This window comes from Austrofundulus limnaeus, unplaced genomic scaffold (genome assembly GCF_001266775.1).
Source record: "Austrofundulus limnaeus strain Quisiro unplaced genomic scaffold, Austrofundulus_limnaeus-1.0 Scaffold260, whole genome shotgun sequence".
Taxonomy (NCBI): Eukaryota; Metazoa; Chordata; class Actinopteri; order Cyprinodontiformes; family Rivulidae; genus Austrofundulus; species Austrofundulus limnaeus.
The window spans coordinates 591,340-609,463 of record NW_013952662.1 but is presented as its reverse complement, the minus strand read 5'-3'; the positions used below and the strand labels follow the sequence as shown (position 1 = coordinate 609,463).

The following is an 18,124-nucleotide window of genomic DNA, read 5'->3' as shown; positions in this document are numbered from 1 at the left end:
GTGTGTGTGTGTGTGTGTGTTGGAGGGGGTAAGTGTTATTGTGCATTTATCGCTAACGAGGTGAACTGCTCAATATATCGTGATATTGATTCCAGGCCGTATCGCCCAGCCCCCCTACTCCTACTCAACTGTTTGTTCATACAAACCTTGTATTTGGTATGAATATGAAAGAGAGAGCTGAATAAAGAACAGAGAAAAGTTTCCAGATCTTCTTCCTCTATCAGATATTGTGTGTTTGCAGCAGGTCTCTATATACCTGAGAGTGTCCAGACTCCAGTCTGCATCCTTCAGTTTAGCTGACGGCAGCTTGACTCCTGAGTCCACTGGATGATTGTAGCTCAGGTCCAGATCTCTCAGATGGGAGCGGTCTGACTTCAGAGCTGAGGCCAGAGAATCACAGTCTTCCTCTGTGATTTGACAGCCTGACAYCCTGCAGACACAAACAAGACAGATACTCTGGGAGAACTTGGCAGAAACTAAAGCTGACTGGGATCAAAATTTGACTGTACATACACACAAGTATTCATATCTTTAGTTGGACACTATGGTTTTCTATTAATTTCTTTAGCCTAACCCAGACCATTACTTTCTTGGACAAAGTTTTGTGAAGAGGGCCTAGTGCCTCTTCTAAGCTTTWCAAGCTTCTCAGAAAGTATCCAGTCAGCATCTATCCTTCATATTTCCACCAGAATAAGCACCAGTCACACAAGCAAGTTCACTTCAGCATCTTCTCCAGGTAAACTTTCCTGGGGTAGAAAAGACTTCACAGCCTGTCACAGTTACTGATTCAAATCCAACAGAGGACGATTGGAGCAGAGCTGCATTTGTTATTACTAAAAGCAATGGGCAATTAATATGTTTGACCCATTAAAACCAATTCTGTTCATAACTATTATGGACAGAATTTCTAGGCGCAGCAAAGGTGTTAAGGGGATCCATTTTGGTGACCTTAGGATCGTGTCTTTGCTTTTTGCGGATGATGTGGTCCTATTGGTGTCATCGGATCGTGATCTCCAGCTCTCACTGGAGTGGTTCGCAGCTGAGTGTGAAGCAGCCAGGACAACGATCAGTGCCTCTAAAGCAGAGACGATGGTCTTGAGCTGGAAAGGGGTAGGGAGCCTTCTCCAGGTCGGGGCGGAGGTCCTGCCCCAAGTGGAGGAGTTTAAGTACCTCATAGTCTTGTTCATGAATGAGGGAAGAATGGAGCAGGAGATTGACAGGCAGATTAGTGCTGCATCTGTAGTGATTTGGGCGCTGTACCGGTCTGTCGTGGTGAAGCGGGACCTGAGCCAGAAGGCGAAGCTCTTGATTTACCAGTCGGTCTATGTTCCTACCCTCCTCTATGATCACGAGCTTTGGGAGATTGCAGATACAAGCGGCCGAAATGAGTTTCTTTTGCAGGGTGTTTGGACTCCACCTTAGAGATATGGTGAGAATCTCAGTCGTCCAGGAGGGCCTCAGAGTAGAGCCGCTGCTCCTCCACGTCGAGAGGAGCCAGTTGAGGTGGCTTGGGCATCTGGTTAGGATGCCTCCTGGTGAGGTGTTCCGGGCACATCCCACTGGGAGGAGACCCAGAGGAAGACCCAGGACACACTGGAGAGACTATGTTTCTCGGCTGGCCTTGCAACGCCTTGGGATTCCCCCAGATGAGCTGGCCCAAGTGGCTGGGGAGAGGGAAGTCTGAGTCTCTCTGCTTAGGCTGCTGTCCCCGCGACCCAACCCCGGATAAGCGGAAGAAAACGAATGGACAGACATGAAAGATAATAGATAATTTAGGCGTGTTCGTTTACCTTAATGCGTGTTTGTAAACAGTTGACTGTTTGAATGTGAAAAGAGTTATACAACCACGCATCACTGGGCTGAATGCAAGTTTACTGAGTGTCTCTGCTCTCACCATGCATCAGCCCCGTAATCCTGAAGTCGTGTCACTTATAACACTTTCTTCAGAATTTGACCCCGCCTGTTACTTGTGACATCATCACTGAAGTTGGGGAACGCTATACTCCAGGATCAAATTCTCTTGACATAGTTTCTGTTTTGGCTAGTATTTCTTTACATTCAGTCATTATGTGTTGAATATATGTTCAGGCATGTAGCTACTTCTAGCATGTACCTTCCGCTCTGAGTAGCCATCTGTGACAGCCACTCAGACCAGTCTGTACATAAAATCACCAGTTTAATCACAAACACTTTCACACAATGCTTTATAAAACTATATCAGGTTTTACCTAAGAAAAGACTATAAAATGTGTTGTGCTTTTTAAAAGTCAGTAGTAAACAAACCAACAAATTTCTTCAATTCCCCCATTTCACATGACAACCAGTCATGTGAACGTTAAGGAAAGTTCTAATCAAAAACCCTGTATGTTTGCATTATGGCACTATGTGTCTGTATTTATCCTAAGCGTGACAGCACATCAAGGAAACCAAACTAACATCCTTCCCTTGATTAATTAAAATGATTAAATTATTCCTCCCCATCAATAAAATAGAAAATATATCCTGAGCTTACTTATAATCTCAACCAGGTCAGCTGTTTGTGTTTATTTTTAGTCAGCAGAGGTTACTAGCACATACTGAGCCACAGGAGGCAGTCTTTACCACTGCCCTGTCTCTGTCTCTCCTTTTACAGATGGACCCATTTAAAGCTTGTGGTCCAGATGAAATTTTCCCAGTTTTTCTTCATTGTGGAACAGACTTGCTTCTGGACACAATAATTAGAAGTATGTTGCTTGTCTAGCAAATGGCTATGTTCTAGTTGGGTGGAAACAGCAAAGGTCGTCTTTCTGCCCAAACATGGCAAGCCAACATATAGAGAAGCAAAATCTTTCAGACCCATCAGCATACCATATTTCCTGATGAAGGGAATGGAGAGGTTGATAGGTCGATGGTATTTTAATGCTATCACCTTTAAGTCTTAAACAACATGCATATCAGGCAGGTCTTTCTATAGAAACAGCCCTAAATGWTGCTGATTTGAGAATTTAATGCAGCCCTTTCTGGACATACAGGGGGAACCATAGAAGGGTACCTATAGAGCACCTTCAATCAAAGGCGTGGATGAGACAACTACAAGTTGGCTTGTTTTCATTCTGAGGACAAGAAAAGCATTGTCAACTCTGGGAGACTGTTCGATAACTTAACTTCAGACAGGGCTGTCTACAGGGAGGAGTTATTTTGTCCCCGTGCTGGCTCTTGGTTATTGACAGCCTACTAAATGAGTTGAATGGATCTAGACTCCACAAACAAGGGTACGCTACTGACCTAGTCATACTTATAGAAGACTTCTGTCTGTGTACTGTATGTTATCTAATACAGAGAGGACTAAACATAGTGTCCATATGGTGCCGGGAGCAGGAACTTTCTCTCAATCCAAATGAGACAAAATAGGTTTTTTCACTCATTAGAAGTCAAGGAAAGGTTACTCACCTCCAAAGTTGGAAGGAGTAGAACTCTTCTTGTCAGAGTCGGTTAAGTTCTTGGGTTTGTAAGTGTATTTCAACAAACCACCACATTGCAAAATACTAACATTGAGCATGCCTACACAGGCATACACAATTTACAAGGTTTCAAATTATTGATTACCAACCCCAGAGTTGTCCTGTGCATTTAGGTGGTGTGCCACAGTTATATGATGTACTGCTAACCTTGAAAGTACTGTGTCTACTAGCCAAGATCTAATCATTACCCAGCCTGCATTCTAGGTGTCAAATTTGTCATATTCTACATTTTTGCAGACCTTTGTCAGTAAAAAATAGTTGGTTTATTGATGTAATTTAATAACTTTCAAATTATTATTACTTATTTTAGCCAGAGATCCCATATTAGATTAGCAGAAAATGAAAGAATTATTTAGACGTTTTAAAAACTGCTGAAAATGTTTACGATACTTGTATCTCGGAGACTGTTTGAAACTGAAACAGTAGAGAAATCTGTCAGAGCAGCAGAAAAAAACTGACCTGAGTATTTCCAGTTTACAATTTGGACTCTGCAGTCCATCAGACAGAGGTTTCAATCCGGATTTATGGATTCTCAGGTCCAGTTCTCTCAGATTGGAAGACTGGGAGCTAAGAACCGAGGACAGAGCTTCACACGTTTCCTTGTGGAGGGTACAGTCACCCAATCTGAAGAGGAAATAAGGCAAGAAGGAATCTGTAAAAACATTAGTATTATATTCAATGCGAGTGATAAAACAGAAGGGTCATAATGACTACCTCCATTCTGATACAGTTAGGTTAGCTCATAATAAAAATGGGGGCACCAGATCAATTCTTATTTCATTCATTCAAAAAACACAAAGTTTAAATCTGGTGTTTTGATTTAATAAATCCACAGCCTATGGTTGTATCTGATCTGCTTGATAATTTTAGCCGGTATTTGTGCCAAGTAGAACTTGCAGAGCTCAAAAAAGAAAAAAAAGAAAAAAAAAAGAAAAGAAAAAACACCAAAAGTTCATATCTGAATTTTTGATTAAAGAAACCCAAAGTTACGTGGTTGCCGAAAGTATCAGTCAGAACTACACCGGCCCACCTTCTCAGGAGTCAGCTTTTCCATTTCTGTCCTATCTACAGAAGCAGGGTGTCTCTGTCCCCCCTTCCTCTTCCATGTTTCTTTGTGAATGGGCCAAGGTGGTCTGTACACATGCCAGTGATGGTATGGGGTGTCTTTTGAAAGAGCTTTCTGTGAGATGACTCCTGGGGATTTATTTATTTCCTTCCCCCAGTAAATGAGAAGGTAGCCTCCCTCCGCATATGTGTGTGTGTGTGTGTGTGTGTGTGTGTGTGTGTGTGTGTGTGTGTGTGTGTGTGTGTGTGTGTGTGTGTGTGTGTGGGGGGGGGGGGGGGGTCCTGACTGTTGCTTGTCCCTATGCGGCTAACAGCAGTTCAGATTACCCACCCTTTTTGGAGTCCTTGGAAGGGGTGCTGGAGAGCGCTTCTCATAAGTACTCCCTTGTTCTACTGGGGGATTTCAAAAGTTTTGAGCAATGACAGTGAGACCTGGAAGGGTGTGGTTGGGAGGAACGCCCCTCCCCCAATCTGAACCAGAGTGGTGTTTTATTATTGGACTTCTGTGCCCATCATGGATTGTTCATAACAAACACACTGTTCAAGCATAAGGGTGTTCATATGTGCTATTGGCACCAGGACACCTTGGGCCAGAGTTCGATTATCAAATTTGTTGTTGTTTTATTTGATCTGTGGCCGCATGTCTTGAACACTTGGGTGAAGAGAGGGGCAGAGATGTCAACTGATCACTAACTGGTGGTGAGTTGGCCCCGTTGGTGGAGGAGGATGCCGGTCAGACCTGGTAGACCCAAATGTATAGTGAGGGTCTGCTGGAAATATCTGGCAGAGACTTTCATCAGAATGAGCTTCAACTCCCACCTCCAACAGAGCTTTGAACATGTTCCAGGGAAGGTGGGTGACATTGAGTCCTAGTGGGCCATGTTGTCGAAGCAGCTTACAAGACCTGTGGCCACAAGGAGGTTGGCTCCTGTCATGGCAGCAACCCTCAAACTTTCTGGTGGACAGAAGCGGTGAGGGATGCTGTGAGGCTGAATAAGAAATCCTATCAGGTATTTATGGCCTGTGGGACTCTGGACCCAGCTGATGGGTACCGGCAGTCCAAGCAGACTGCAGCTTGGGTGGTGCTAAGGCAAAAACTTGGGTGTGGYAGGAGTTCAGAGAGGCCATGGAGAACAACTTCCAAACGGCTTCCAGATGATTCTGGTCCACCATTGGCTCTCCAATCTGATGCTGAGGTCACAGAGGTGGTAAACAAGCTCTTCAATGGCAAGGCCCAGGGGYAGGATGAGATTTGCTTTGAGTTCCTTAAAGGGATCCATGATTAGTTGTAACATTAGACTTTATTTGATAAACACTTATTTTAACTGTAAAATATGTATTTAAATATATTTTAACATGGTCAGAGCCATTTTGTTTACACACAAAGCATTCTGGGTAAATGGTGATGTGGATAGGTCATTGGTGTGCGCGAGCTATATCCGCCCTGAAAGTTCATCTTGGACAATATCTGATGATCGGCTCTTTTACAGAGCTGCTTGATGGAAGAAGAACCTCAGCTTAGCCTGTTAGCTTTAGCTTTAGCACTGATGCTATACTGCCTTATATGTATTAGCTCAGCGCTAACGCTAAAGCTAACAAGCTAAACTGAGATCCTCCATCCATATTTTCAGTTGCAGGCTGAGTCGTTTCTACCTTCTCCTCTCTGTCAACGCTCTTTGGTTTCATTTAAAAAAGCCGATCATCAGATATTGTCCAAGATTAACCTTCAGGGTGGATATACTGTAGATCGCTAGCAGCATCACACAGACGACCGATCGACGTCATCATTTACCCAGAATGCTTTGCGTGTAAATAAAATGGTTCCGTCCATGTAAAATATTTTTAAACTTTTAGTTAAAAAAATTATAAAAACCAAGCAGCCTACAGTATATTGACAGTCTTTACAGTTAAAATATATGTTTATCAAATAAAGTCTAATGTTACAACTAATCATGGATCCCTTTAAGGCACTGGGTGTTGTGAGGTTGTGTTGGTTGACACGACTTTACAATAATTTCATGGACACTGGGAGCAGTTCCTCTGAATTGGCAGACCAGGGTGGTGGTCCTCCTATTTAAAAAAGGGAGTTTGTTTCAACTACAGGGGGATCACAATCCTAAGCCTCCTTGGTAAGATCTGTTCAGGGGTCCTGGAGAGGAGCGTTCATTGGATAGTCAAATCTCAGATTCAGAAGAAAAGTGTGGTGTTGGTCCTGGTCGTGGAACACTGGACCAGCTCTACACCCACAGCACGGTTCTGGAGGGTGAATGGAAGTTTGCTCAACCAGTCTACATGTGTTTTGTAGACTTGGAGAAGGTGTTCGACTGTATCCCTCAGGGCGTCTTGAGGGAGGTACTCCAGAAGTATGGGGTACCAGGCCCATTAATATGGGCTGTTAGGCCCCTGTAAAACCAGTGTTAGAGTTTGTTCTGCGTTGCTGGCAGTAAGTCAGGCTCGTTCCAGTGAATGTTTGTTTATACTTCATGCAAGACGTGCGGCTGCGGACCAGCGATGACGTAATTGCGTGTCACCGACATCATTCAGTGTTTATACTGGGAAAAGACGTGGGGGATACATTATAGTAATCCCTCCCTCTGCCCTCCCACCGCAGTCATCACATGCTAGCTTAGCATGTAAATAACTGCTAGTTGCTAAAAAAAAACTTGCTAGTTGCGAGTTTAGCTTGTGCGGGAGATGGATGACGAAAAACACTTCTCCTATTTTCAAATGTCCGCTGCTCMTTTCGAGGAACTTGCCCACCAGATCTTTTATTTATTTATTTATTTATTTATTTATTTATTTATTTATTTATTTATTTATTTATTTATTTATTTTGCCCACTGGATCTCCCCTCACCTTCAGCACACACTGACACAGTATAGGACACATTATGGTTGTACCTCCGGACCACCTCGGTGAGTTTCTCTTCAAAACTATCCATGTTTAGAAACAAAAAAGGCTTCTGGTAGCGAGTAGTGGATAGCAGTTTCACACAGCACAAAAACGCCCACAAACTCTGAACCAATCACACACTCCATTCCGCATCCTTCGCGTCTCGGAGTGCTGACTGGGGGCAATGTATAGGACAGCTGTCACCGGGGGATAGCAGTGGGAGTGCAGACAGAAGTTGCACAAATTTTTTTCACTCAGCGGGTGGTAAAGAACGTGCGACAAGAAGTGTAAACCAGCCTGAAAAGTTGGACTCCACCAAGGTTGCCCTTTGTTACCAATTCTGTTCAAAATTTATATGGACAGAATTTCTAGTTGCAGCCAAGGTTTTGAAAGGATCCATTTTGGTGGCTTTAGGATTGCATCTCTGCTCTTTTTTCCCACCAGAGGGAGAGGGAAGTCTGGGCCTCTCTGCTTAGGCTGCTGGCCCTGGGTCAAGGACTAGACTTTCCCACCAAACCCAACGCCATGGACCCTAAAGGCATCCAACAATGCTGGCAGTGCATCCCCGTGCTTAGCACCGTGCCATTGTAAACACCACATCACATCGATAGGCCAGTCCCCCTCCCAAAGTGAAGCCGTTCTTCTGAACTCCGTTGCACACTGCCGATGGCCAGGCACACAACCCCAGCCAACCACCCCCCTAACCCGGGTGGGCACTCTGGCTAGAAAGTCGACCATGGCAACCAGGAGCCATCCATCCATTTTCTGTACACGCTTCTTCCTTTTCAGGGTTGCGTGGGTCACTGGTGCCCATATCCAGCAGTCACAGCGCGAGGGGCGGGGTACACCCTGGACAGGTCGCAAGTCCATCACAGGGACACATATAGAGACAAACGAGACAAACAAACATTCACTCTCTCACTCACACCTAGGGACAACTTAGAGTTATCAATTAACCTAACCTCCTCTGTGGGAGGAAGCCGGAGTACCCGGAGAGAACCCACGCATGCACGGAGAGAACATGCAAACTCTACCCAGAAAGGTCCCTGGACCAGGATTTGAACCGGTGACCTTCTTGCTGAGAGGCATCAGCTCTACCAACTGAACCACCGTGCCGCCGACCACCAGGCCACCAACCAGGAGCCATGATCCAAAAAATTCAGGAGAATCTGAATTCATGCCCTGACCCCAGCACCCCACTAAGGCCCAGGGCCCACCCACAGCCCAGGCCCCGAAAAGAAGTTCCGCCCATCCTCTCGGCCTCAAACCCCAAATGACAAACAGAAAACAGAGGTGTGGAAAGACACATCCTCCCCCCCACACACACACTTGTTTTTATATCCTTGTGGGGCCCATCCATGGACTTCCATTCATTTTTTGGTAATTTTATATCCTAACCCTGACCACAAACCCTAAGGCTAACCTCACAAGTACCTACCTGACCCTAAAACTAACCTAAACTCAATTCACACCTTGGTCCTAAACCCAACCCCCACAGCCAAAATCAGCCTCTGAAGTTGTGGGGCCCAAAGCCTGGGCCCCACAAGGAGCACCCTTACCCCACGAGGCTGCATATTCCTTGAAAGTGGGCCCCATGATGTAGGAAAAATAAGGACACGCACACACACACAAACAAACAAACAAACAAACAAACAACAATATAAGAGATGTGTGGTCAGGGGTGAAGAAGATCACAGGTTTCAAGCAAAAGGAGAATAGGATGGATGGAAGTCTGGACAGAGCAAATGAGTTGAACACATTCTTCAAAAGGTTTAGCTCAGGAACAAGCTCATATTCTTCCTTTCCTGCCCCCAGCCAAACAGACATCCCACCCTCCTTTGACCCACAGCTTTCCTGTCAAACTTCAGATGTTTTATCATCAACCTCAGTAATGGACTCTTCTACATCCACAAGAGAAGGTTCCACTGTTTTTGAGGGTTCCAGTGTTGTGGAAGACATCCTGTCTGGTTCCAGTACCAAAGAAAACTTAGCCATCAGCACTCAACGACTATTGACCTGTTGTCTTGACATCCCACATCAATAAAGGTCCTGGAGAGACTCCTGTTGACCCACCTGAGTAAGCAAACAAGCACACATCAGGACCCCCTGCAGTCTGCTTATCACCGTGGAGTTGAAGACGCCATCATACACCCACTTCAGCAAACCCACTGTCATCTGGACAATGCAGGCAGCACTGTAAGGATCATGTTCTTTGATTTCTCCAGTGTTTTTAACARAATTCAGCCTGAGATGCTTTGTCTGAAACTCTAGAAGACTCAGGTGGAGGCCTCAACAATCACCTTGATCAAGACTGCCCAACAAATAGACTAACCAGGTGGTCAGCAGCACAGGAGCACCACAGGGGACTGTACTCTCACCATTCCTTTTCACACTGTACACTTCAGACTTCCAGCACAAGTCAGACTGCTGTCATCTACAGAAATACTCGGATGACTCTACAGTCGTTGGATGTATCAGAGATGCTTTCAGAGATGGACTGAAAGCTGAGTATAGAGAGCTAGTGGACCGCTTTGTGACATGGTGTGGGAACAATCATCTCATCTTMAATGTGAACAAAACAAAGGAGATGATTGTAGATTTCAGGAGAAATAGTGTCAGATCAAACCCTTTTTCCATCATGGGAGAAGAAGTGGAGGTGGTTGAGGAATATAAATACATCAGTGTTCATCTGGACAACAGAGTGGACTGGAGACTCAACAGTGAAGCAGTCTACAAGAAAGGACAGAGCAGATTGTACTTCTTGAGGAAGCTAAGATCCTTCAATGTCTGCAGCAAGATGCTGCAGATCTTTAAGTCGTTTGTTGAGAGCGTCATCTCTTCTGTTGTCATCTGTTGGGGCAGCAGCATCAGAGCCAGGGACCTAAAAAGGCTAAACAACCTGACAAAGAAGGCTGGTTCTGTTCAGGAGACGACTGTGGAATCTCTGGAGATGGTGCAAAGAAGGCTTTTACATAAAATCAAGAACATTGTGGACAACCCTGACTATCCTGGGGTGGCTGTGGCAAAGTGGTTAGGGGAGTCGTCCTGGAACCGGAAGGTATCTGGTTCAATCCCCCATCCAGCCGTCTCAGTCGTTGTGTCCTTGGGCAAGACACTTCACCCACCTTGCCTACTGATGGTGGTCAGAATGGCAGCCTTGTTTCTGTCAGTGTGCCCCAGGGCAGCTGTGGCTACAATGTAGTTTGTCATCATCAGTGTGTGAATGTGAGTGTGAATGGGTGAATTCCTGCTAGTGTAAAGCACTTTGGAGTCTGGAGGGACTTGAAAAGCGCTCTATGAGTTCAGTACCATTTACCATCCTCTTTATCAGACTGTCATAGAAAAACAAAGTGTCTTCAGTTGGAGGCTTCTTCAATTTCGCTGTAAAACAGACCGCTACAGAAGATCTTTCCTGCCCACAGCCATCAGCATCTACAATAACTATTTGGTTAAATGAGTTACAACAACACCTAAATTTCCCTCTGGGATCGTTAAAGTTAAAGTTAAAGTTAATCGTTAAAGATGCATCAGGACATCGTTAAAGTATTTTTGAAATTGAATATAATTGAAATCTTGATGTTCAGTCCCACAGCCAGCCCGCCGTTCAAAGAAGCCACTGAATCCCAACAAAGGAGACATTGCTGGGTGAGTCTGCATAGTCACAGACATAGACCACCGAGAACACCACCACCTCAACAAAGAAACCAACCCCCACAACAGCTGTGCACTACACAAAGGGGACTCATGATCAACATGCCCAAACACTCCTGAATCACTGACACAGAATTACCAGAGCGACAGTCCCCAATGCACATCACCATTCACCCTATCGCTCACCCCACAAACCCAACCCCAAACTCAACATTGGACCACAGCCACAACCAGGCAATCATAACAATGGAACACACCCCATACCAACACTGAGTCAGCTAACAAGCCACACCAGACCCAAGTGGCAGGCCAAATGCAAAAATCCAGCCAATGCAAGCACATGCACCACCCTATATACAGACAATCTGAGACCGCCAGCACCACCCAGGCAGCCACTCAGCCATGATGTGCCACTTGGCTCACCACATTGCCCACTGGAAGACAACAATGCAGCCAACCATAGAGTACCACAGAGGAGCCACAGCACAATCTGTGAAAGAGGCAGTCCCTCCCCAAGACCCTAAGCCAAGTAAACAGACCACCCTGGACTAATGCCACAGAGAGAGTGACGTTATCATTCCTCCATATTTCCACAGGGACATAGTGAGAGCCATCAGCCCCAGATCCACAAGGGACCGCCCAGCAAACAAGCCATCCAACCCTGGCTGAGAGGGGCAATGCAATCAGATGGCCCATAAATATCAACCCTGCCAAACCCACACAGGACAGCAGGACGAACACCATACAGGGCCACCTACACAGAGAGTTGGCCCTTGCAGAGGGCAAGACACAACAAAAGTGCCCACAATAAAAGATGGTAAATGGACTGTAATTGTATAGCGCCTTTCTACCCAACCAGGATACTCAAAGCACTTCACACTACAATCTGTGTCCTCATTTACCCATTCACACAGCACTCTATTAGGTCTCTACAAAGCTAACATATACAATCATCTATGGAGACTAATGAGAGCCAATCACATTCATACACTGATGGGACACACATCAGAGGCATTGGGGTCATGTGTCTTACCCAAGGACACAACAACTGAGACAGCTGGAACAGGAGATCGAACCGGTGACCTTCCCGTTCCAGGACAACTCCCCTATTCACTCTGCCACAGCCGCCCCAAGATGCACATAAAGCCCACACTGAGCAGATGCATCCCACCAGCCCCGCAAAAGCAAAGCCCCCCCAAAAAGCACACCCATTGTGAAGAAGAAGACCCACAACATCCACATCCAGGAACACATATTTGACATAGATACATCAGCTGGAAGAGGTCCCGTGAAAAACCCATACAAAAGCCCATAAGGGACAAAAGGCTGAAAAAGTGAAAACTAAGACTCACTGGGAATTCAAGACCATACCATCTCGAAACAACCCACGCCAGCTGACCTGTCCAAACCACACAGGCCCCGCCGACCCCACCACCAAACAGGACCAGACCCTTCAGGCTCTAAAGGAGAGTGCTTCTTCATGCAACATGCATTTAGAAACATCCCACATCATATGTACTTACAGAGCTTTTTTGGAGGCTTTGATCACTGGCAGCAGCCTAAGAAGAACCTCCTCTGAAGCAGAATATTTTTTCAGATCAAACACGTCCAGATCTTTTCCTGATGACAGTAGGATGAAGACTAGAGCTGACCAATGAGCAGGAGTCAAATCATCTGTGGAGAGACTTCCTGAACTCAGTGACTGTTGGATCTCCTCCACTAGWGAACCATCATTAAGTTCATTCAGACAGTGGAACAGATTGATGCTTTTCTCGGCAGACAAATTCTCACTGATCAGATTCTTGATGTACTGGATTGTTTCCTGATTGGTTTGTGAGCTACTGCCTGTCTGTGTCAGCAGGCCTCGTAGGAGAGTCTGATTGGTCTGTGAGCTACTTCCTGTCTGTGTCAGCAGTCCTTGTAGGAGGGTCTGATTGGTCTGCAGTGAAAGACCTAGGAGGAATCGAAGGAACAAATCCAGGTGTCCATTTGGACTCTCTAAGGTCTTGTCCACAGCGCTCCGATGGAGGTTATGGAGATGGAGATGGATGTTTTTAAATAAATTGGACCACATAATAGATGTTTGCTGTTTTTCTTCCATCAGGTTGACACCAGAGTTGATGAAGGTCAGATGGGCATGAAGAGCAGCCAAAAACTCCTGAACACTCAGGTGGACAAAGCAGAACACCTTGTCCTGGTACAGACCTCTCTCCTCTTTAAAGATCTGGGTGAACACTCCTGAGTAAACTGAAGCTGCTTTGATATTGATGCCACACTCTGTCAGGTCTGATTCATAGAAGATCAGGTTTCCTTTCTGCAGCTGCTCAAAAGCCAGTTTTCCCAGAGACTCTACCATTTTCCTGGTCTCTGGACTCCAGTGTGGATCTGTCTCAGATCCTCCATCATACTTGATCTTCTTTACTTTGATCTGAACCAGAAGGAAGTGAATGTACATCTCAGTCAGGGTGTTGGGCAGCTCTCCTCCCTCTCTGGTTTTCAACACGTGGTCCAAAACTGTAGCAGTGATCCAGCAGAAGACTGGGATGTGGCACATGATGTGGAGGCTTCGTGAMGTCTTGATGTGGGAGATGATCCTGCTGGCCTGCTCTTTATCTCTGAACCTATTCCTGAAGTACTCCTCCTTCTGTGGGTTATTGAAGCCCCTGACCTCTGTCACCATGTCAACACACTCAGCTGGGATCTGATTGGCTGCTGCAGGTCGTGTGGTTATCCAGAGCCTAGCAGAGGGAAGCAGGTTTCCCCTGATGAGGTTTGTCAGCAGAGCATCCACTGAGGTGGACTCTGTAACATCAGTCAGGACCTGGTTCCTCTGGAAGTCCAGAGGAAGTCGACACTCATCCAGACCATCAAAGATGAAGACCAGCTGGAYGTCTTCAAATCTGCACATTTCTTTGGTTTCAGTAAAGAAGTGATGAACAAGTTCCACCAAGCTGAACTTTTTCTCTTTCAGCACATTTAGCTGTCTGAAAGTGAATGGAAACATGAACTGGATGTCCTGGTTTGTTTTGTCTTCAGCCCAGTCCAGAGTGAACTTCTGTGTTAAGACTGTTTTCCCAATGCCAGCCACTCCCTTTGTCATCACTGTTCTGATTGGTTCATTTCTTCCAGGTGGGAGTTTAAAGATGTCTTCTTGTCTGATGATTGTTTCTGGTCTGTGTGATTTCCTGGACGCTGTTTCTATCTGTCTGACCTCATGTTCATCGTTGACCTTTCCAGTCCCACCCTTTGTGATGTAGAGCTCTGTGTAGATCTTGTTCAGAAGGGTAGGGTTTCCTGCTTGAGCAATTCCCTCAAACACACACTGGAAATTTGTCTTCAGGCAGGATTTAAGGTTATGTTGACAAACTGCTGTTAAATGTTCTGAATGACAAAAACAAAATTAACAAAAAAGTTGCATGTCTTGAATCAATCACTTAGTATCATAAGGAAGTTTTAATTTCTGCATCAGTTTAAATGTTAATCAAAATCCTCTTACGATTCTGCAGACGATTAGCCAGCTCCTCCTGCTTCATACTCCTCAGGAAGTAAACCGTGATCTTCATAAATGCATCTGTGTTGATCCTCCTCTGCTCTTCATCCGTACTCTCCAGCACCTCATCCTCCCTCTGACTCTCGAAGCATTCTGGGTAGTCTGGACTCAGAGCCTTCTGGATCTTCTTTAGCTTGTTCTTCACATAAGTGAGCATGTGGTCCTCCAGCAGCTGGAACAGAATAAAATCTGAATAAGACATCAGATCCATGTTGGACAGATTGACAATTGCACTGGTGTACATGTGGGACCCGAGTGGCAGATTACTAACTAAAAAATACTGCAGGGACTATGAGCAGAGCTTCAGTAGAAGAGTCAGATAAAAGTCAGAATGGCATTTATTTAAAACAACTAAAGCCAGGTAAGGCAGTCTATAAAATTAAAAGTTAAAGGCAGGGCATTGTGGAGAACCAAGTCTTCAGAATAAAAGCAGTCTTAGCCAGAAAGGGCGGGGGCGTGATCCTCTCGTCCTCCATACCACATCCTTTTGCGTCCTCGACCTCCGACGCTCGATCCTCCCGGAGTCCGGCGTTCCTCGGGGTCTCGAACTCCGACGCTTGATCCTCCTTAAGTCCGGTGTCCTTTGGTGACCTTCAGCGATCCTCAGCGCTTGGTCCTCAGCCTTGACACCAGACCTGGACGACTCCACGTATCCCCCCGACCGTGCACAGGCCGCTGGAGCTGGATCCTCGCTCCACATCTCAGCAGCGGCTCTGATCTTGGGACCGCCTCGCAGGGACCCCTGTATGGGCTGTTGTTTTTTGTTTTAAGATAAAAGGGGTCACCCTTTGGTCAGCTCTTAGACCTCAGAGTTCATGGCAGGGGGAGAAAAATTAGGGCTCCAAAGTTTTAGATAGTGAGTGTGTAACTTCATTGTAACATCCACAGGAAGTTGGAAGGTTAGAGCATTGTTGTCTGGTTCAGGGGATTAAATTGCTGAGATGAACACTTTGCAACTCTACTCATAAAATCAGCAGATTTAGCACTGGGGCTTGTAGACCAGAAGTAGAAAGTCATTACTCTTGACTACTATTCTGGGTTATTACTTAAAAAATATTATCCTGATAAATTGTCTCCTGGATAGAGTAAATTTAAATTGTGGTTGGATGAGAAGTATAAATATATACCATTATGACACCCTATTAGCTTGTACACAACCCACCATCAAAAATATTTTTTGGAGAAGTCACCTACCAATAAATGTCCTTTTGGAAAATCTAACTGCTCACTTTTACTCAGTACTTTTACTTTTAATACTTAAGTAGATTTTGTGTCAGAAATTTACTTTTGATACTTAAGGTCAAAAAAATTCTGATACTTTGACCTTTACTCAAGTAATATTTTTAGATAAAACTTTAACTTTTACCAAAGTATTTTCATGATAAGATACTTGTACTTTTACTTAAGTATCACTTTGAGGAACTTTATACAACACTGCCTACACTGCTGTTATACAGAGGTCTCTGGAAATGTTGATGGAAGAAATGGAGAAGGAGCCCAGCTGGAGACCTGAAGGCACAACAACTGAGGCCCTGGAGATGTTCAGAGTGAAGACTGGCTTGTTGTCATGTATGACCAGAACTGGTGGCTGGCTAAAGCATTAAAAATTGTCCAAGAGCATCAGGATGTTCAAGTTGAAATTTTTCACCCTCATGGATCTGCTGTTCATTTCCAGCAAAACCAAGCATGCTGGGATGTCTGCTGTGTACAATTCTCAGATATTATAGTTAGGCTGAAGGAACCATCATCACCAGTCTGCATATGTGCTGCAGTCATGGATTTCATACAAGGAGAACATATAACATGTCTATTGTCTGGAGATTAAATCTGCTTTCTTGACAATCAGATTTGATGAGTAGGATTTTGACATCAGTTTTATTATTGTTTTTAAAGATTTCACTTAACTTTAAGAGATTTGGAAAGATTTGAATTAGTTTGCAATGTATTTCAAAGAATTCTTGCCATTTAGTTTGAAATCTACCTTAGGTATGGTTGTTTACACATTTTCTCACCATGTTGTACAACCTTTCAGCATTTATTTTTTAATTCAATTGTCATTTTGAGTGCAGTATATTCTTTTTACTAACAAGTTTGTCACCACCATTAGTTCTATGTRACCTCCGTTATATGGCGTCAACTCTGTCACATGGGCTTTATGTTGGTTTTTGTTTTAAATAATATTTGTTTTGTTTTTTGAGAAGCATTTGTTTGTAAAACTGCTGAATTTCTATAATTGGCGTATACTGTATGTTTTTTTCAGTTCAAAATTCCACTGTTTATTGTGGTAATTAATTGCAAAGTTGGGTATTTTGTATTAACTGAACAGGAATAAATAAACACCAGCTAAATACATTTTTATAAGTGGTATGGTTCATTTAAAACATGTACYTAATTAAAAGAACTATGAAACAACATAGAGTAAAATATCAATAATAGGTTCATTCAAAAATAATTCTATATTGATTTATTTTAGCCTGACGGTGTTGACAAAGTTCTAGTTCAGGTCCAGTAAAAATGTAAATTTCATAAAAATGTTGCAGCTGGGAGCCTGTACTTTAATATGTTTACATTAACAAAACATTTGTCATATTTGAATACATAAGCTTTATGAATAATTAGATTATTTTTGGGGAAAATTTGAATCTATTTTATCCCTTATCTCAAGAATCACTGATTTCAGTGAACAATGTGAGCTTTTCTTTCATTAAACAAAGGGCACCAACAGTTTTGTCCATGTGTGTGTGTGACGTCATGAATGAAGGTCCCGATTGAGACACAATCCTTGGACTCAAATGCAGGCAGGTAAGAGAATTTCTTCTTCTGCTTTCTTCGTTCCATGCTTWGTGGATGTATCCAGTGGGCAGTTACGCCAAGATAACCTTTATTTTGTGCAGTCCAAATGTCTGCAGTAGAAGAGACATTCTAATTCTTCAAATCCAGTCTTCAGCTCAGCATTCCTTTTAGCGTACTCGTCATCGATGTATTTAGAAAATGTCTTTCTGCATGGAAGACAGGCGCCTGCTCTCCCCGGTATTTTGCCACTAAGGGCTCTGAATAAGTCTGAATCAACTGTTGATAACGTGAGCATGGTTTCAACAGCATACCTGCCTATCAATCTGTTTAGTTCAGTCTGCGTCACAAGTTTCTGTGAAGCTGGAGCAAAAAAATCCACCTTTAACTGCTTGGACAGTGAAGCTCCACATCCTTCTTTGTTAGCAGCGCTCACATTAGCCACACCTGGTCTGTTATCGTCATCAATACTGTCAACAGCGGTCCACCAGTTTTGTTGAACCATGTGCAGTTATGAGATGCTTCAAGWTGCTTACGATGGACGTAGACAAACACTTTGCTCTGGGACATAATGTACACTTCACATGCACGTTCTTCCCTTTTACCTCAAGGAGAGTYAAGTAGTGTCTGTATTTCCACTTTGAAAACGCCAACTTACCCTCCAGACTCYTCATTG

The 18,124-nt window shown here is 44.2% G+C and overlaps 1 protein-coding gene across 1 annotated transcript in view; it reads right to left on the bottom strand.

The window, feature by feature from the left end:
* LOC106526124 (protein NLRC3) overlaps positions 1-14,771 on the bottom strand; it is a gene marked incomplete at its 5' end in the record, with an annotated part of 25,175 nt that extends 10,404 nt beyond the window's left edge. Inside the window, 4 exon segments of the mRNA XM_014020610.1 lie at positions 257-430; positions 3,960-4,124; positions 12,632-14,489; positions 14,605-14,771. Coding sequence (XP_013876064.1) covers positions 257-430; positions 3,960-4,124; positions 12,632-14,489; positions 14,605-14,771 — 2,364 coding nt within the window.
* Positions 14,772-18,124: the final 3,353 nt, after the last annotated feature.